This window comes from Mesocricetus auratus, unplaced genomic scaffold, assembly GCF_017639785.1.
Source record: "Mesocricetus auratus isolate SY011 unplaced genomic scaffold, BCM_Maur_2.0 Super-Scaffold_100015, whole genome shotgun sequence".
NCBI classification, from domain to species: domain Eukaryota; kingdom Metazoa; phylum Chordata; class Mammalia; order Rodentia; family Cricetidae; genus Mesocricetus; species Mesocricetus auratus.
The window spans coordinates 43,560,043-43,581,385 of NW_024429198.1; the positions used below are offsets into that span (position 1 = coordinate 43,560,043).

The 21,343-nt window shown below is 43.6% G+C and overlaps 1 protein-coding gene across 1 annotated transcript in view; it reads left to right on the top strand.

The window, feature by feature from the left end:
• The window catches only part of Lama3 (laminin subunit alpha 3), a 231,863-nt gene that overhangs the window by 60,938 nt on the left and 149,582 nt on the right, over window positions 1-21,343 (top strand). Inside the window, exons 8-12 of the mRNA XM_040757846.1 lie at window positions 254-372; window positions 5,619-5,709; window positions 6,181-6,312; window positions 7,391-7,453; window positions 19,696-19,830. Of these exons, the coding sequence (XP_040613780.1) occupies window positions 254-372; window positions 5,619-5,709; window positions 6,181-6,312; window positions 7,391-7,453; window positions 19,696-19,830 (540 nt within the window). The remainder of the gene's footprint in view (window positions 1-253; window positions 373-5,618; window positions 5,710-6,180; window positions 6,313-7,390; window positions 7,454-19,695; window positions 19,831-21,343) is intronic.

Below are 21,343 nucleotides of genomic sequence, written 5' to 3' on the forward strand. Positions count from 1 at the left end.
GGTATTTTGATTTGTCATTGTTACAATTATATGTCTTTTAAGAAAAAGTGATCTTTCATTTACTATCAGATGGAAGGAGCTGTAAAGTACACAATCTCTTACACAATAGTCTTTGGTAAAACTCCCTGTAATTCTCTACAGAGTGTCCCCAGTGTTTCAGAACAGATTTCGTTGTAAATCACAGGGCAGAGATCCTGTCTGGGAGTTCACTAAATGTTGCTTGGTAATTTGACAAAGAGTGTTTTTTTCCCAGCCTGCAACTGCCATGGGCATGCCGTGGACTGTTACTATGACCCGGATGTAGAACAGCAGCGGGCAAGCTTGAACAGCAAAGGTGCCTATGCAGGCGGAGGAGTCTGCATCAACTGTCTGGTGAGCCCCTGCGGTGATACGTTATTTATGATTTACTAAAGCTTGCCTGAGGATCCCGAAAGCAGAGCCAGCCTCAAGCTATAGAGATCAGGCAGTGGAAATACACACCAGGACTCAGAAGCCAGAGGCCACCCAGAGCTATACAGGATTGAATCAAGATAAAAGAGTACAGAGCTCATGCCTTAAATCCCAGCACTAGAGAGATATAAAAGACAGGAGCAGGGTCTGTGAGTCTCAGGATTCTTCAGCCACGCTGAGGAGAGCAGAGCAGTCTGAGTGAATCTGAGGAGCAGTGAAGTCGGGAGCAGTTTGAGGATCACCCCTTTGGTCTGAGCTGAGGTAGAGGTAAGATCTACTAGCTTGGCTGCTTTGCTTTTCTGATCTTCAGCTTGAAGCTTGAACCCCAATTTGAGCCTCTGGGTCATTTATTTATCATGCTACAAGTCACCACATACAGTAGGTATCAACCTTGGTGTTGGCCTTACAGCCAGTTTTCAAGTAGATTTGTGTGGGCAAAGCTGTCACCAGAACAGAGAAGGGCAGAGACAGACTCACGTATGTCAGGGGTGAGCTTGAGCAAAGTACAAAAGCTACCTGACTGAGACAGACTAAGGCCTCTCACAGAGGTTCTAAAGCAGCTGGAGTTTTAGGTGGAAAACTTAAGCCTTAATCCCTATTCCACACATAAAATCGATTTGTTATTAAACATGGATGTAAAGTAAAACTAAAGCTGTAAAACTTTAGAGAAAAACACAGAATCTCTGATTGTTCAGAAGGTGAGGAAACTTCCCTTAGTCATAGGAAGCTGTAATGAAAGGTGAAGAAATCTTTTTCACTGAAATTAAAGCCTGTTCACTTCCACTGAAGAAAACAAACCAGCAAGCTGCAGATGGAGAGAATATTCACAAACTGTAAGTCTATCAGATGGTTGAGAACCACAACAAATAAAGAGGTTCTAAGCTCTTACATGAAGATAGGTGACTCCTCCCACATCCACACAATAACGGGACAGCCTCTTACAAAAGTAAGTGTGTGAATTACCAATAATCTGACAGTCAAGGGCCGAGTTGCCTCAGTCAGGAGAGAAATGCCAATCAAAATCACAAAATCACCTCCACTCTCCCCCAGATGCCAGTTATTAAAGAGCCTAGATGGAAAACAACTATATATATATATACCATTCCTGTCAATAGAAACTTGAAGTGGTATACCATGGCCATGGCAAAGGACCAACAATTTATAAAATGCAATGAACATGAGCCTTCCTGCACTGTGATAAACTCTACTCCCAGTTTATCTACAAGAAGCAGAAAAGTTTTGGTTGCGAGTCAAGCCTTTAATGGCTGAGCCATCTCTCCAGGTCCAGAAATGCTTGTTTTCAAATCTCCTCTGTCATCAGTAGTAGGATCAAGGGACAAATCCTTGCTCATTTGCATAACAGAATACTAAGGCACAAAGAGGACCCTGGGCTGATGCTGCAGTACAGCACAGAGGATCTTAGGAGCATTGTGGCAACAGAAGATCAGCTTTCACAAAGGGTTCATGTGTGGCAGCCATTGGCATGGAATTATTAAACACAAGTTAGCAGAGGGAAATATCAGAAGTGTGATTAGCTCTGAGGAGGTGGAGTGGAGTGTACCATGCTTTTTTCCTGCAACCTGCCTGGGTCCTCTGCTGTCTCAGCCCCCAAATAACACACGAGGCACTATATTAATTATGAAGCTGTTGGCTGTTTGCTATGGTTTCTTAATGGCTAGTTCTGACTTAATTATTAACCCATAATTACTAGAATATATTTTTATAAGGTCTTATCTTACTGAGAACGCCAGACTTGTGTCCTCTCCTCCTGGGATCACATGATGACTCCCTACTGTTGACTACATTTCCCAGAATCCTCCTTGACTCCTAGTCCCACCTATCTTGCTTCCCTATTGGCCAACAGTGCTTTATTTATCAACCAATAAGACAACATATACACAGAAGGACTTCCCCCATCAGTGGAGGCTGACTGGGCAGTAGCATGGGGATTAACTGAGGTGTTGATGTGCTGTTCTATACAGAGATAAGAAACTGAGACTCTTATTCAAGTGTATTTGTCTAAACTTGGTAAATGTATGATTAAAAGTTTTGTACATATATTTTATAATAAGGTCAAAAATCATATCATGTGTTAAACTCCAGTTAATTTAGTTCATGCTTAAACATGATGTGCAAAAAGTCAGATGTTGGTAAACGGACAGAGGAAGACATCAAGAATGCTTATGTGGCAAATAAATAAATGGAGTAGGGTGTTCATGGTAATCTATAGGTGGGGCTTGTATGACCATTCACTGTGAAGACTTCCCATAGCAAATACCGAGGAGACAGGAAGGGAAGGTACTGTATGCACCCTCTGCCCCATACTCTACCACACACAGAAAAGATATTTAAGAAGTAAAATGCACCCTCTCTCCAGAACTCATAAAGTGAAAACAAGGAAGACACATTGTTTGAAAAGACCAGCAATTCCAGAAGATTTGAGAAGAAAGCAAACACGGAACACACACACACACACACACACACACACACACACACACACACACACACACGAGGCTGGTGGGTACACAAGAAAGCAAACACAGAACACACACAAGATAGGGTATGTCAGAATGAAATCAAGCTCCAACAGGCCACAAAAGTTTATTGTGGGGCTGAAGTCAAACAGCTAGCACTACATGGAATTTTTTCAAATATAAGTTGTGCTGAGAGCAGTCTTTTTTCAGACTTGATATTATGAACATTTTAATTTTCTGAAGCCAGACTATACATGTGGTACAATTTTAGGACTTTTGTGGAGATAGACAGGCAGATTCTGAACTCACTAGTGGAGAACACAGGACTAGTTAGAAATGAGTAAATGTGAGAAATACATCTTCAGAGAATTAAAACCCTTGTCAATCTGTAGTTGGGTATGGACTTGGCACTGGAATTACAGTCTGCCAGAAACTAACAACCTATAGCAGCTCATGGGAATGGCACAATTTGATTTTAAATGTCATGCCATTCATAATAGAAAAGATGGACATCTCATAAATGGTGTTGGGACACTTAGTTCTTTATTTGGGGAATGCTATGTACACCAGGATGTGGGAGTCTTCACTGGTAAAAGAAGAGAGGAAGGCCACAGGGCCGGCCAGCTTGGTGATCAGGTTTGAGTTTGTTGGTAAAGAACATGTATTCTACAGCAAGCCTATCCCCCAGAAATGCAGTAAATTGGCTGTTTCCCACCATTTCTGTTCAGTACTCGTAGTGAAAATGATGAATTATCTGCCATCATCTCAGAGCACACACAGAGAGGCCATCCCTAGACACTGTCGTGTAGTAACTCAGTCAGTTTGTACTGCTCTAACGGAATACCTGGAGTAGGGTAACTCGTAAAGAAGGAACTTTTACAAGTTCTGAGACTGAAGTCTGATATCACACCTGTCTCTGGGTGTAGCCAAAGCAGCCAGTAAGTGGTGGGAGATGGGCTTTATGCCTGCAGAGAAAGCCATTGATTGCACTTATGCAGCTTGGGTCTCTGTGATTCTCATTCGATGTTAAGCCTCATGCCAGCTCAACTTCACACACTCCCAGCAGGACTGCTTCCCCTAGACCTCCACTGCAAACCCGTGAAGCCACCTTGGCTCTTGTGTCTTGATCTGACTGTTCTTGGTCCAGTAAGGACCCATCTGTCTGAAAATGTAATGGTATGAGTTGTCCTGAGACTGTGGAGGTCCTAGAGGAAACCATTTAAAATAGATAGGCATTATTCTATCTGTAATGTTTACTCTCTGTTGGTCCTCAGTGCTCTTTAAGCACGAATTGAGCCGAGAGCCGAGGCTGCCCACCTCAGAGAACAGCTCTCATGTCCTGCTCTAATTGGATTGCTAGCCGAGGTTAGCCACAGTAGCAAACAACGGAGTGAAGGTGGAGGGCGTTGATGGGCAGGGCGGTTGGACAGGCTGCAGCTGCTTCTTGTTTGCTCCCAAGGTTCCCATGGACGCTGGTGGGGTGGCCAGAATGGTTTTTGACCTTGGTGCTAAAGTGGATTCAGGTTTTTAGCCCACACACAAGAGTGGTAAAAACCAAGGATCTGTTGTTAATAAAGCCCTGCAGGGAGGAGACACAAACTGGGCCTTTGTTCTCCGCTGTGCTCCTGTGCGTGGTCCATGTGGATTGTGTCGTATTCATTCTCCTTGATTTCCTTTTGCTTGCCCTCCCAACAGTGGCACTGTCCCAGTGCTTTTCCAGGTGAGAAAGACACAGAACTGAGCAGTGGCGTGTATGTCTTGGACACTGATGATGTGGGCTGGGTAATCGATTTTGATTAACCGTGGATTGGAAAAGGCCACCCAGCTCAAAACTGTGCTCTGTGTGTGAGCCTCGTGCTTACATTGTCCATTCACACAATAAAAATGTTTGAGAACAAAACAGACACAATCACAATGACTAGAGACAGAGATCTCTATATGCTTTCCTTCCAAAATCGGAAAAGATATTAATTCTCACTCACCATCTCATTCTTTGACCAAAGCCATTGGTTCTTCCGAGGGAAACTGCAGGGACTGGCCAGAAGCTATAGAGATGTTGAGGGTCATTATTTTTTCTTACTCAAGTGTCCAGTTCATTGAAGCATTTTTATTATTTATTTATTTATAGAGGGGGAAGCCAGGGCTGCCAGTGTGTTGAACCTTTCTGTATTTCCTTTTCCCACGTGTGTGGTGGGGCTTTCAGAGCCAAGGTGAAGTCAGTGTCCTATGACACACTTTGGGTCCTGAGACACAGGGTTGTAAAGGTGAAGCCTTCCCGCCAGCCTGGTTCCAGAGCCGCATCAGTCCCAAATGAACACACAGGAGGCTATATTAATTATGAAGCTGTTGGCCTTGCTTGTTTCTTACTGGCTGTCTCTGACTTAAGTAATTATCCCATAATTGTTAATCTAAGTATTTCTCTTACCGGAGAAGTTTCCGGGCTTCTTATCCCTATGGCAGTTACATCTTGACTCCCTGTGTTTCTCCTTCCCAGAGTCCTCCTGGACTCCTAGTCCCACCTATCTTGCTTCCCTATTGGCCAACAGTGCTTTATTGACATATACACAGGTCTTCCCCATCACAGGGTCAAGATGGACAATTTTAGGGACTGTGGAATTTTGATTTTGTGGGACAGAATAAAGAGTGCTGGGCTTCTCTGGTGCCCCTTTGTAAGTTTCTTTCTGTTTCCTCCAGCACAACACAGCAGGTGTGAACTGTGAGAAGTGTGCAAAGGGTTACTACCGGCCCTTTGGTGTCCCAGTGGATGCGCTCCATGGATGCGTCCGTAAGTCTCCTGTAGTTTTGTGAGTATGACAGGCTATGTATACTGCCCAAGGGACCTCGACAGTTGGTTCCCTTGCTAGCTGTGTTATCGCAGGAGATTCCATATTTCCTTTGATCCCCAGAATTCTTATGTGTAAATAATAATGATAATAAATATATTTCATAACAGTTGGGAAATACTATCAAAAGTATCTAGGCAAGCTCTTGATTCAGTGAATCAGTCATAATAAATGTTGCTTCTTCAGTTTTCTACTGCTTTGACCTATAACTTCAACTTTGTCATAATTAACATCAAAACAGCATAGTAACAAAACCCACAAAGGTTTAATAATCATCATGTTGTTTGGCTATCGTTGGGTACTTACTATGCAAGATTGTCTGAGATGATGATCATGGCTGAGACATGTGGGGACAAGTGTGCTTCATGAATACAGCAAGGGACTTGTCACTTAGTGATTATTTTTCCTCCTAGCTTGCAGCTGTGATCCTGAGCGGGCAGATGACTGTGAGCAGGGGTCAGGCCACTGTCAGTGTAAGCCAAATTTCCATGGTGACAACTGTGAGACGTGTGCAGATGGGTACTATGATTTTCCATTTTGCTTGAGTAAGTATCCAGCGTAGATGAGAGTTCCCCTTTCTGGCCCATGGCCAGTCTTTGTGTGTGAACAGTGGAAGACATGGAGGGTATATGAGGAGTTAGAAACAGAACCAAGTAACTTGTATTTATATGAAAGCATTTCCCTAAGTTGCCAAGACAAATTTTAGAGTTATGTTTAGATTGGTGTTGTACAATAGACATCACCATTTTAATAAGTCAAGGGCTCAAATACTGTGAAATTCAATTTGACAGTAATCTGTAAGTGTGACTTAATAGACCTAGTGCCCCATACTTTGTAGGATGGGGGCAAGAAGGTGTGTTTTCTCTTTTCTAGTGAACAAGAGGGCAAGCTGGCCCTCCCTCCACCTTACTACAATGATCTGAATGAATATTTTAACATATTCATGAGGAAAATAGGCTATTAATTGTACACATACTGTATCTCAGAAGAAGTGTGATGTAGTGTATCTTGGAAGAAGTGTGTTGGGAGAAATGGGGAGCCGGGACCGACCTGTCCAGGGCTATCCTAGAGTGATGAAGCAAACAGCAACCATCTCATTGTGGAGACATTCCTACTTTGGATAATCAAATATATTTACAGAAAACAATGTCTGAAGCCAGGGACTCTATTTCAGGCACTTACCCATTTAGAATCTGTGACTGTTGGGTAGGCTCAGCAGATTTTTTTTATGGAATAAGAAAAAAATCAGGGGAAAAACTTAGAAGAAAACATTTTTTAAAAAGCTACTCTCAATTTTACTTAAAAAACAGTAAAATTTCTGTTTAAATAGAAATAACCCTAAATTATATTCGTGTTCAGGCATAGCTATTCTTTGGGCAGAACTGTTACGAGTGATTTAGCAGTTGTGAGCAGAAAAGGCCACCATTTCCTTTACTAATCTGCTAAGAGGCCTGCCTCCGGGTATGAGGCACGTTGCCCACAGAGAGCACAGGGCCTTTCCCTAAGTCAGTCTCTGCATGTCGCTTTTCAGTGAGGGAGGGGGGCCTTCTTCCTGCCCAGTGCGTCTTGGTGGTTCATGCTACCATCTCCTTAATCTGTGCTTTTAAATAAATTATTTTATAGGAATTCCAGTCTCTCCTGTTTACACTCTGAGCCCAGAAGACCCAGAGGCTGGCAATATAAAAGGCAAGTAGCCTCTTTTGGGTTTAATGTCAATGAAAATATTTTGTTGCATTCCCTCTCTGGTTTCTGAGCACACCGCCAAGTCCAAGCGAAGTTCCCAGAGTACTGTGGGGCTTTTGCAGGCGTCTCCTGGCTATTCTCAATTGTAATCTATCTTGGAAATGGCACTACCCAATTCAGGATACTAGCTCAAGCTTGGGTTACAGATAACTGGTTTGCTCAAAAGCCTTTCATAGTAACCTTCCTCTCCCACCAGGCCACCTATGCCACCCACACAAACTTAGTCCAAGCACTGTATCTGGGAGGCAAAGCCAGGAAACAGCAGGACAGGAGTGAGAAGGGCAAGGAGGGAAAGCTGTAAAGGCGCTTTTTCCAGGCCTACAATGGTACCTGGGCTACATCTTCCTAGACAATGCCAGGAGATGAAGCAGGACTCCCTTGGGATGAAGGCAGGGAGGAAGTGACCCTAGTTATCTGTACCTTGTGGAAAGCTGCTTCCACCGATGGCCTGCGGGAAGGCTGGGAACAGGCTGGGAGCACCACAGCCAGAAGCAGGTGCCCTGGGTTGAGAGCAAATGTGTTTAGGAAGCAGCCTTTGGGGTGGGGAGGTGAGCTGCAACCGGAGGACTTAGTGCGGCACCTACATAATGGTCATTTGTTCTACAAGATTCCCTGTTATCAACAAAAGTCAAATCTGATTGTAAAGGCTTAATTAATCATAAATGCGCAGAAAAAATTCCCAGCATTTCTGAACTTCTGTTTCTGTTTGTTGGGACGGGCACTCAGAACTCAAACAAGAACACATATATTGAGACAACACATGTGTATATGTATCTGTACACACACACACACACACACACACACACAATTATGTTCTGATTGACATGCTAGTTTAGTTGGCTTCCTGTTGCTGGACCAAGATGTTTGACAAAAATCAGTTCATAAGGAGGAAAGTACATGCTTTGTTGGCCCTGTTGCTTTGGGCATGATGGAAGAACCTGGTGGGGGAGGCCTGCTCACTTCATGGCAGCCAGGAAGCAAATAGGAAGACAGATGAGATCCAATATCCTGTTTGAGGGCACACCCCAGTGACCTCAATTCTTTTAGCAATGCCCTACTCCTCAAGTGTCCTATCACTTCTGAATAGTGTCTTTCCTGTCCAAGGGTTCCAGAGAGGCCTGATGCCTGGTGCTCACATCCCTGGGAGAGGGGTGAGAAGGGGATGTAGTATGAGTTGTGAGAGGCTCAAAGCCCCCCTGCATTCTGACAGAGGCTCTGCAACCATATAGCAGTCAGGGTCCGGCCTGCACATGGAAAATATGTCAGAGAGTGTGGTTAGAAAAGTGAGGTGTGCCAATTGAATTAGTCCCTCCTACCCCTGAGAATTCTAACCTCTGAGGCCTGTAGAAGATTTTTGTGTTCTCAAGTAGAGCGATTCTTAACCAGGCATGTGCAAAAAAAATTTATTCCTGCCTGTCACTCATGGTCTTAACGTAGGTTTCCGGGCATGGAGCCTGGGCTTGAGTGTTGGAGGCTTGTCCTGACTCTGCAGTTAGGGAGCATCACCTTGCTAGGAGAAGCTCTTAGTTGGCAGCTGTCAAGTTTTGCTGTGGAGGGTCAGATAGGTTGACTTCTGGGCTTCAGGACTTGATGAATTCTGTCAAATGTCTTCAACTGCTCTTTGGAAGGGAACCACAGAGTATACACAAATGAAAGCACTTGACTGTGTTCCAATAAAATTTACTTTTCTAAAAACAGGCATAAATATTTTACACAGAAGTTTACAGACAGCACCCCCCCAACCACAACAGCTAAAGTATTTTACTAGAGACTTGTATAGCCAGTCAAGACAGAAATAATTAGTCTAGAAAATCAGCTCTTCCTGTCCATGGGTATGCCACCTCCTTTGCAGGCCTCCTGGAGATCAAACATATATTTTAAATTGCCTCTTGAGGTATGTCTCAGTGTGGAAAGTGCTTGCCACGCAAGCAGGAACCTCTGTGTTTGGATCCCCAGACTGTGTGTAGAGCTGGGCACAGCAGCTCATATCCTAGGGTTCCTATGGTGAGACAGGAGGTCATAGGCAAGTGTGGTGCACACAGAAATGAGGCTCTGCCCCCAAGAAAGTAGAAACCTTCCTTTGACCCCACATATAGGGTGCATGTGTATACCACTCCATACAACATGCATGCACACGATACACACAGGTTCTCATGCAAATGTAAGAATGCATTTATAGTGTACTGAGGCTCCAAATGACTCTGTAATGATAAACGGCACACTTACTGAAAGTAAAACTAAGTATTTATTGTAGAAATTACTCACAAGATACCAAACAAGTAACCCAGATGAGCCAAGTAGTTTTCCGCTGCTGAACCGGAAGCTGCACTCCGGGAAAAGAGACCAAGACTTCCTGTGTGCTGTCTTTTATGCCTTCCCCCCGTAATGCCCCCTAGCCATGCCCAAAAGTGGGCCTGGCTAGTGATGTAGTTCACCGCCTACGTGCGTATACGTCTTTACGTCCGCCCGTATATGTCTTTAGTCATGCCTAAAGTGGGTGTGGTTAGCGGTGTGGTAAACCACTTTTATTACCTCATTGGTATGCACCTCTAGTAAGTCACATGGTTAATGGTGGCATACAGGCTTCCTCCTACAATTCCCCTTTTAGTCTAAAAAGGACAACTAACTTGTGTCAATGAACAAAATGTATCAAACATCTATCCTATCTAAACCTAAACTTATCTGAACACCCAAATCTGAACACCTCCTTCCAATCCCAACTCTAAAATAATTGAAAACTAACACTAACAGGTGTAAACTATCCTATAATATCAATAGTAGGGAGAGGGGGCATGGAATTCTCAAAACTACTTCCTGCTGAGATGGGACGATGATAATCTCATGGGGACCTGTGAGAAGAAAAATGTTAGTGTAACAAAATCTCAGTAGATCAAACAGTCTCTGTATGACAGGAGATGCTTGATTGAAGTTCCTGACTGGGGTTCTAGTGTTGATTGAATCTCTCATCTGAAGCTCTGGCCAGATTGTAGAAGATGTGCTGTTTCAGTTTCTTGGTCTGGAGATGTGTAGAGTGATGTAGTTTCAAGCCAGTTTCAGGTTAGTGCTTGTCAGGTGGAGTCAATGATGTGGGGCAGTTCAGATGCCTCCAGTCGAATCAGGTGAAGTCAAGGAAGTGGATCCTCATTCTCTTTCTGAAGCAGTTGAAGATTGCTGTCAGGAAATCCCTTGTTCTCTGGAAAACTCAAACATTTAATGTTAACAAAGAAATATTTAAGTTTTATATGTATGCATACTGGAAGAGTTGACAATAGGGAAGATGGTAAACCTGAAGGAAATTAGACTTTTCAGAAAAAGAAATCCACAGATAACAGTCCCTAATTTATTTTTCTTCTGTCTTATATCAATGGCTCTTTGATATAATACAGAAATTCTGAATTTTATTTAAATAATATGCTTGAATTTAGAGTAGGAGAGCCAATCCAACTCCAAAGCCAGCTTCAGTTAAATGAATGGGGACTGAGGTAAGTGAAGAAATAAAGATAAAAGGGTACTATGAAAAAACAATATAGAGAGATTTAGACTTTGATACCACACAGTGAGTTACTGTTTGTTTGATGGTCCTCAGGGTAGCTATTCATTCTTCTTCAGGAATCCATATGTCCAGTATTCTTTGCTGAGTTTACCTGTGAAGACAAAAAACAAAACACTTCTCTTTCCTTTTAGGAGGTCACTTTACCCATGGTGGAATATGAATTTGTAGATGAGCTGTTATTTTCCTCCTCCTGAGATGTCTTCTGTTCTGATCGAATTTTAATTACTTTTGATGGAACCCAAACCTTTTCTTCTCCTGTGGAAACAAAAGCATAACCCCTTCTCAACGTAACACATATCCTGGTTTCCAGACTGAGGTCATAACATCCTTAAAATACACTGGTTGGTTCAGTTCAGATGTCTTCTCTGTAGTCCAGTGTCTTTCTGCTGCAGTTTGTCCTTTTTCATCAGCATTAAGAAAATTCAACGTTAGTAAAGCATTATGTAACCTGTGTTTAGGTGTCTTTGTTTTCCCTGGCTGTTTATGAAGCATCTCTTTTAAGGTTCGGTTAGATCTTTCAATTACCGCTTGTCCTGTGGGATTGTAAGGTATACCAGTTACATGTTTTATATTGTAATATTTGAAAAATTGTTCCAATTTACTGGAGACATATGCTGGAGCATTGCCAGTTTTTATTGTTTTAGGTATACCCATAACAGCCATCACCTCTAAGAGGTGTGTAATAACAGAATCAGCTTTTTCAGAGCTGAGGGCAGTAGCCCATTGGAAGCCAGAGAATGTGTCTATGGTATGGTGTACATATTTCAAACTGTCAAATTCTGGGAAGTGAAATACATCCATTTACAAAAGTTCATTTCTGTGAATACCTTTAGGGTTACAACCTGCTGGTAATGGAGTTTGATTGTAGAATGAGCAACTGGGACAATTTCTTACTATTTCTTTGGCTTGTTGCCAGGTGATAGAAAAATCCTTCTTTAAGCCTTTGCTGTTAACATGGTGTTTCTTATGAAATTTTGAAGCTTCCAACACATTACATACTAATAAACGATCAATTTCATCATTGCCTTGTGCCAGAGGACCTGGCAGACATGTATGGGATCTGATGTGTGTTATATATATAGGATGAGTCCTGTTTCTGATGATTTCCTGCAATTGTAATTCCGCAGTCTCAATGTGCAAGACAACTCGTTCTGCATACTGAGAATCCGTGACTATATTCAGAGGCTCTGTAAAGTCTTTAAGTACCATGAGAATGGCATATAACTCTCCCTTTTGTGCGGAGTTGTAAGGGCTTTGAACTATTTTACTTATATTCCCTGATTTATACCCTGCCTTACTTGATTTGTTTGCATCTGTGTAGAAGGTAAGAACTCCAGAAATAGGTGTTTGCCTCACGATAGGCAGAAGAATACAAATTGTTTTCTTTATGAATTTGATTCTCTCTGTTTTGGGATAGTTATTACTAATACTTCCCAAAAAGTCACTGCAAGCTATTTGCCAATACTCATTATCTTTCCATAAGGAGGAAATTTCCTCATTCGTTAAAGGTACAATAATTTCAGCTGGGTCTTTCCCAGACAGTTGACGAAGCCTTAACTTACCTTTTAATATCAAATCAGAGATCTTTTCTATACATGTTTTCAATTTTTTATTCTGTTTATGTGGCAGAAATACCCATTCTAGAATGATGTCTTCCCTCTGCATTAATATTCCTGAGGGGTATTCTCTAGATGGTAAAATAACCAGAATACAGGCCAGCTTTGGATCCACACGGTCCACATGTGCTTCTAATATTCTCTTTTCTACCCATTCTAATACTTTTTCAGCCTCAGCTGATAGTACTCGTGGGCTGTTTAGGTCTTTATCTCCTTCTAAAGCCATTTTCAGGTGTTTTAAATCATGCCCTTCTACACCGATAATTGTCTGTAATTGAGAGATTTCTCCTAATAGTTTTTGAAGATCATTAGGAGTCCAGTAACGATCTCTTCTGATCTGTACTTTCTGCGGTGTAATTTTCTGAGCATCTATTTTATAACCTAAATAGTTAATAGAATCTCCTCTTTGTATTTTTTCTGGGGCAATTTGTAATCCCCAGCAAGGCAAAGTTTCCTTTACTGCTTCAAACATCTTTTCCAAAGTATCTTTATTTGAATCAGATAGTAATATGTCATCCATATAATGATATATTAAGGAATGTGGAAATTTTTTTATGAATTATTTCTAGAGGTTTATTTACAAAATATTGACACAAAGTTGGGCTGTTTAACATACCTTGAGGTAGTACCTGCCACTGGAATCTCTGTATCAGGCGGGAATTATTATAGGTAGGTACCATGAAGGCGAACTTTTCTCTGTCGTTTTATTGTAACGGTATGATGAAGAAGCAATCTTTTAAGTCTATAACTATAATTGGCCAAACCTTAGGAATTAGAGAAGGTAACGGCATCCTAGGTTGTAGAGACCCCATGGGCTGAATTACCTTGTTGACGGCTCTAAGATCAGTAACCATTCTCCACTTACCAGACTTCTTCATGACAACAAAACAGGTGAATTCCATGCACTAGTTGATTCCTCAATATGTCCAGCATCTAGCTGTTCCTGAACTAACTTCTCCAAAGTCTCTAACTTCTCAGATGTCATAGGCCATTGACCCACCCAGACAGGTTCATCTGTCAGCCATTTTAAGGGTAGAGCTTTTGGTTGCTCTGTAGGTTTGGCACTAGCATCCTGCTTCTGTACAGACTGTACATTTGTCATCTGTTTTCTGTACTGCCTTACTATATTCTTTCTACCACTAAGAGCTTGTCTATAATTCCTAGCTGGTACAGGAGGAATATTAATCTGCGTATTCCATTGCAGGAATAGATCACGACCCCAGAGGTTTATAACAATATCTGCAACATATGGTTTTAACCTTCCTCTCTGTCCTTATGGCCCAATAAAGTCAATCCATCTAACGCTCTGTTTAACTTCAGATAGGGTTCCAATCCCTAAGAATTGAACGTTAACCTCTTTTAAAGCCCAATTGGGGGGGTCAGGACTTCTGATTAATGATAGTGACGTCACTTCCGGTGTCTAAAATGCCATTAATCACCATATCATTTACCTTAACTGATAACTTGGGTCTATGATATTGTATAGAAGTTTGCCAAAATACATGTTTTGTATCTCCTCCTGATATAATTGATTCATCCTCTGGAGCTAATGTATTATCCAGTGCCGTATTATTTATTATGGGCAGTGGATCTTCTAATTGTCCTGGGAGAGGCTGTCTTCCACTGTCACTGGGAATGACCGGATAATCTTTCTTTCTTTCTGGGGCTCGCTTGAGCCCCTGATCCCCATTTCCCAGCTTTAAAGATCTACCTTGTCTATCTCTTATGGACCAGCATTCGTCAGTCCAACGTTTGCCCTTTCTACACCTCCTGTAGAGACCAGGAGGCTGAGGCCTTCTGTTTGATGCATTCCTGGTAAAAGCATTATTTCTAGGAATGCGTTGTCTACAGTTCCTACTAAGATGTCCTATTCTACCACAGTTAAAGCATGTTGCATCTTTATGCCTGTTAAAATTCTTCCTACCCAGGCCTCTATTTCATCACAGGTAGGGTATTTGGCATCCTGGTGCCTCCTCAAGCCTGTAGAAATAGCTTCACCTACCCAAGCTCCCATATCCTGAATTTTACATTCCAGGTTCGCTGTATGTAGGACCCATTCCTCCAATGGTGCTGATCTTATTTTTAATGGCCAAATTACCTGCCTGCATTGAGGATTTGCGTTCTCATATGCCAAAGATTCTATAAGGAGTCGCCTGGATTCTGGATTTGCTACCTGTATTTCTACTGCTCTGGATAATCTCTCTAAAAATTCAGTGAACCTTTCCCTTGGGCCCTGTAATACCTTGGTACAGGTTGCATTATCTCTCCTGTTTCACAAACCTTATCCAAGGCATTTAAAGCAGCTGTACGGCATAAAGACAACATGTTCTCGTCGTATGCACACTGAACCTGCATGTCAGCGTAAGGACCCTCACCAAGAATCTTGTCTTGGGGTACTTCATGACCGTTCTTTAATTCCTGAATCTCTAAGGCTTTCACTTCTTGCCTCCATAAAGCTCTCCATTAAATTTGACAAGAATTTTCGAGCACTGCAGAGGCTAATTGGGCCCAGTCTTTTGGGGTTACTTTATTTACAGTGGCGCATGAGTTTAGGAGCTCTCTGACAAAGGGAGAATAAAGACCAAACAAAACAATAGCCTCCTTGATTACCTTTAGATCCTTCATCTGTATAGGTTCCCAGTGATAAGCAATGGGACCATTTGATTGTTTTTTCGTTGCTGGTTTTTCTGTTACAGATACTGGGAAAACCATAGGTGAACGCATAGCAACTTTAGGGAGATCTTTCTGGCATTTGAGAGGTGTTGGGAAACTCCTGTCCTGACCTATTGCCTTTATGTCTGATTCTGAAGTATCAGATTGAACGTCTTCTAAATCCTGCAGTCTATTCATCATTGTTTCTCTGAGCTCTTGAAGTTCTTGGGACAAATAATTTTCTAAGGACGTCATGGAATCTTTCATTTTTTTGCATTTATCATTTACACGTGATTCCAAATACTTAATATTCTCATCCTTAGAAAGTACCTCAATGGTATGTAAACTACCTTCCACAAATGATATTCTATCAGTTAGTTTGTCATTGCTCTCAGACATGGAACAATTCTTTTCTGTTAGCATTTCAATCTTATGTTCCAGTCTTTGTAGTTTGCTAGTGAAATCATCAAACATGGAACAGTTTTGTTGGTTAAATGTTTCAACATTATGTTCCACTTTTTCTATTCTATCTGTTGAACACATTTTTCCTGAAAGTAATTCAATTTTGTGTTCCATCTCTTTAAACCTGTTTGTCAGACCTACATTATCATTTTTAATATCCTGAATATTTTCTACCAACCCTTTCTTACTATCCTGCAAGGAATTTTGCATTTCCTGAATTCTTTGTATTAAGATTTCAAAACTATCCTGCGATGACCGTATGACCTGTATAAGTTTCGTTCTATTTTTGAGCCATTTCTTTAGCAAAATTATATTGATTATGAAACTAATAATCACCATCATGGGTAGGAAGTACCTTTCACGTAGGTCCTCAACCCTTTCTAAAATCCCATCCATACAAAAAACAAGAAAATTCTTAACATACTGTATCATAATGTTAGCTGACATTGTATAAAGCATTTAATTTTGTTACCAGTGGAGTAATTCAGGCCGAAATCAACAGGCTGCCAGCAAAAGAGCATGTGGCCGGAGTCAGCAGGCCGCCAGTAAAACAGCACGTGGCCTCAAGAGAAATCTCGGAATACCACCTAACCTTACCTGCAGGTAGAAGGTGCTGGTTCCTGGCGGCAGGAATCGTGCCTTGCTGAGTGAAGTGGTGAGGAACTTAGCGAAAGGAGAGTCCACGTGTACCTGGTCGGGCCGGGGAGCAGCCGCTTTTCTGGGCACCTGGATCCGGATTCCAAAACTTTCGACACCAAATGAGGCTCCAAATGATGCTGTAACAATAAGCGACACACTTACTGAAAGTAAAACTAAGTATTTATTGTAGAAATTACTCACAAGATACCAAACAAGTAACCCAGATGAGCCAAGTAGTTTTCTGCTGCGGAACCGGAAGCCGAACTCAGGGAAAAGAGACCAAGACTTCCTGTGTGCTGACTTTTATGCCTTCCCCTGTAACGCCCCCTAGCCATGCCCAAAAGTGGGCCTGGCTAGTGACGTAGTTCACCGCCTACGTGTGTATACGTCTTTACGTCCGTCCGTATACAACTTTAGTCATGCCTAAAGTGGGTGTGGTTAGCGGTGTGGTAAACTGCTTTTATTACCTCATCGGTATGCGCCTCTAGTAAGTCACATGGTTAATGGTGGCATACAGGCTTCCTCCTACAGTGTACTTGTAGAATTGTCAGTCTTAGTGCTGTATAGATGCATATTGTATTGTGTATTATAGGTCTTGCTGTGAAATACACACATAGGTTATATTCAAAGGCTTCATATACTGTGTGGTTTGAGCTGAAGAGCTTGGACATCTGGGGTGTTAAGTCCATAAAGGGTTAGGGAGTGCCATGGAATACCCGTCATTACTAAGGGACGGCTGTACTTGTTAAGGACTCCTGACACCAAAGCATAGACTCAAATGGCTATGCAGGTTTAACTGTTTCTAGGCTTCTCTCTTATCTCATAACTGGATATTATTAGGTTTTCCAGATGATATATATCTCCATTTAAACATTATTAATAGAAAGTAGATGTGTCATAGACTTGTCTCTAAGAGGTCCCTTTAGAAGGCATCAAGGAAGTCTGTTATTCCCTTGGAATGTATGCTCAAGGACACTAGACTGCTGGTGTGTGGGTACTTCTACTCCTCCAAGTTCAAATGGCAGTGATGCAGAAATCCCACAGTTCGCAGCACCCAGGCATCTACTTTATCAGGGAAATTGGGGCAACCTGGGATGATTCTGTAGAGCAGTTCATCAGGCCTGCAGACAGGCCAGCCCTGTTTTATTACAGGGATGGACTTCCTGAAAAAACTGTGGCAAGGTTTGCAATCTCCCACCCACTTTTAAAGAAAGAACTGGTTTCCTTTGTCAAGGTCCTGACTTAAGTCAGTGGCCGGGGGCTAGTGGATGTGTTAGAAAGGGGACACCCCCAAAGGTCCGGGTAATGCTTTAGTGCATGCTTCCAGGGAGTGCCCTCCCCAGGATGGGATTTCATCTGGCAGGTGGCCTGCGACCATCACTGAGGCTTGGCCGATGTGACTTAGAGATGAGCTAATGGCTTATGATTGCTCTGTCGGGAGGCCATATGATAAAATAGAGCTTATGGAATGGTATTTGCTGAGGGGAATTGAAGCTTGACTCTGCAACATAGTCTTTAGTTAGTTTGATATAGGCCCTACCTTGTTCCCATCACCCCTGCTCCCTGGAGCCCCCAGTCACCGGAGATGTGGACAGACAGACAGACAGACAGAAGAGCAGGAGCCCTTAAGACCCATGAGAGGGAGGAACCCAGGGCTAAGGGAGCAGGGGGAAGGTCATCCATGAAGAAATGGAGAGGAGCCAGGGAAGGAAGGAAGTAGGTGGGCAGGAAGTGGCTTCCTGGAGCAGCAATGAAGGCATTTGAGAAGAGTCTTGGAGCATAAAAAACAATTACCTAAGCAGAGAGGCATTGAAGAGAGGCATGGTGGGTAGGAGAGGGGATTGCAGGAAGGCCACAGGGCTGGACTGTGGGAGGTGGAAGTGTGGGGGTGGGGTGGATCCTAGAGCAGATCACAGCTAGGCTTCAGGGGGTGGCAAACACCATGATCTGCATATTTATGATAATCTCACAGTAGGTGACAAGAAAACATGTTGAGAGTGTTGTGCCCACATTCTGAACCCCCAAATCACCAAGAGACCCATTCCAATGTCAAAGCAAAGAGTCTTTTATCATTTAATGAGCTAACTGTATTAACTCAGGTCTTCTATCCCTCTGACAAGGAGCAAGAAGAACCCGAAGGAACTGCGAGGCAGAGAATTTATTGGGTAGAAGGAGGGGAGTGTCTAGGGGTATGCAACAGTCTCAGGACTGGCGCACTTCTGGGCCTCGATGACTTGGCCTGAGTTGATTGGGAAATTGGTTGCTATGGGTTATAGGCCCTCCCAGGATGGTTGCTATACTCAGCAAGCCACTTAAAGCACCATAACTTCTGATTGGTTCCTTGACACATGGAGAGTATCTGACCTCCTAGTGCCTGGGGCAGGTCTGGCAAGGTCAGAAGGCCAGAAACTCAGCAATATGTGCTGAATCAGAGGCTCACATCTTGCTGGGTCTCTTCTGCACCTGTCATGGCTGCTAAAGCAGGGGGCTGGGTGAGGGTCAGGTGCATCTTTTTCTAATTTGCATAAAGGATCATGTGGCCTGCTCTGGTCTGGAAGATTTGGAAGGATCTTTGCTGTCAAAAATGTGAAGGGCTTTGGGTTGTGTCCTGAGGCATTGTGTCACCGCCAAGGGCCTTGACACTGGGAAGTGACGTGAAAAGTAGGTTTGATAAGATCACTGTGAGACAATCCCACAAAAACCCCGAAAGCCAAGTTTGACACACTCTAGGACTGAATTTATGTTGCTTCCTCATCTTAAAAAAAAATAGAAGGAGGAGCCAGAGAGATGGCTGTCAGTAAAGTGCCTTCCTCAAAATCAGGACAACCTGATTCAGATCCCCCAACCCACAGAGAATGCTGGGTACAGTGGTGCTGGGCTGTCTTAGCTGGGGTTTCTATTACTGCTTACATGACCATAAGCAACTTGGGGAGGAAAGGGTTAATTTCATATTACACGTCCAGGTACAGTCCAGCACTGAGGGAAGTCAGGGCAGGAAGCTGGAAACAGAAGCTGATGCAGAGATCATGGAGGGGTGCTGCTGACTGGCTTGCTCCTCCATGGCTTGCTCAGCTTGCTTTCTTATACCCAAGGACCACCCGCCTGGGGTGGCTCCACCCCGAACAGGCTGGGCCCTCCCACAGCAATCACTGATGCACCACAGGCTTGCCCACAGGCCAATCTGGTAGGGGAAGCAGGAATTCCACAGGGACACAGTGGCCTCTCTGACAATCTTTTTTTTTTTTTTTTTTTTTTTTTTGCAGGGTGTGACTGTAACTTGGAAGGTGTTCTCCCAGAAATATGTGACGACCAAGGCAGGTGCCTGTGCCGCCCTGGGGTTGAGGGTGCCCGGTGTGACTCCTGCCGCTGGGGCTCCTATTCATTCCCTATATGCCAAGGTGAGTGGGTAAAACACAGAGATGCTGGCCACCTGCCTCCAGGTTGGACTCCCCTTGAGGAAGCACAGAAGCTTTCTGGAAGAGCAGTGTAGTAGTGACTCTGAGGTATCAGGAAAAGAGAGACAAGACGTCCAGCTGTTTGCACTAAGAGAATGCATGTGTTGTCTTTATTGCCAGGAAAATGTGTGTGTGTGTGTGTGTGTATGTGTGTGTGTGTGTGTGTGTTCATTGCAAGTGCTAAGAGGTCTCTCTCTTGTACGAGGGAGGAGCTTTATATACAGGTTTACAGCACAGTGGAAAAACCCCAGGTAGAAGAGAGCATGTTTTCCTCCTGCTGAATGTTGATGTCAGAGGGGCAAGGTCAGGGCAGTAAGCCAGGACTAGAAAACAGGAAGCACTTGGACTGGAAAACAAGTTGTACTTGTAGGCTGACCAGCAACTCCCAGAGACCCCGTGGGGCTGGGGCCCAACAGCATAGCCTGCGGTTTAACCAGCTACCCCGCTTTATATATGGATGTGACAGCTTTATATATGGATGTGACAGCTTTATATATGGATGTGACAGCTTTATATGCAGATGTGACACTTCTCTGTCCTCTGAGTCCTTTCTCTTGTTCCTCTCGGCCATCCTTCTCCCTGTGGTAGCCAGGTTCTGGGCTGTGCCGTCAGCTCATTGGGTTCAAGTCCTGGCCCTGAAGAGTGGTGCTGTGGGTTTAGAACCTGCCAGGTGGCAGAAGGAGGCAGGGATGACAGGGAACCACCAGGCTGGATGTCTTGGCAGTCCCAGTCTGGTGCTGAGACCCTGGAGCAGCAGCAGCCACCCCATAGATGAACGTCCCGGAGAGAATGAAGTCCAAGCCAGTGAAAATCAAAGCTTCCCTTTTCTACATCCTCGATCTAGGCCACTACCAAAAGGTACAGCCCATGTTGTCGTGGGTCTTCATGCATCAGCTAAGGCAATGGGGCAGTCCCTCACAGACACGCACAGTTCCTGATACTTGATCGCTGTGCAAGGCTGTGGTGAGGATCACATGTACACGGACATGCAAAGCTTCTGGTGCCCAGGAGGGACTGCCCGGATGTTGGTTAGAATTCTTCCATACTTCTGCCCCCTTTCTCTGCATCACTTAAAAAGCCTACAATCCTGGGCCCGCTTCTTTGCCCTGTTTGCCTTTATATCTGAATGCCATGTTCCAGATGTAAGCGTTTCGGGATGGGTCGCGACAGGATGGAACAGGAGTGGGTCAGGTATTTTGGCACTCGGGAGTCACAGAATACTGAGTGTTACACAGCTCAGGTGGAAAGGTATCCTGGAGCTCGGGAGCCAAGGACCACCACAGGTTGCAGTAAGCTTGGCAGCTTACAGCCTTGCCTCAGAGAAAGGCTTCTCCGGTGTATCAGCTCTGCTCCGGCAGGACAGGGTCTTCCAGCTGGGGATGTTCGCCTAGTGTGGCAGTTTTCTACACTAGGTTTCTCGGGCGAAGTTGCTACAGTTCAGCTCTGCTCCTGGAGA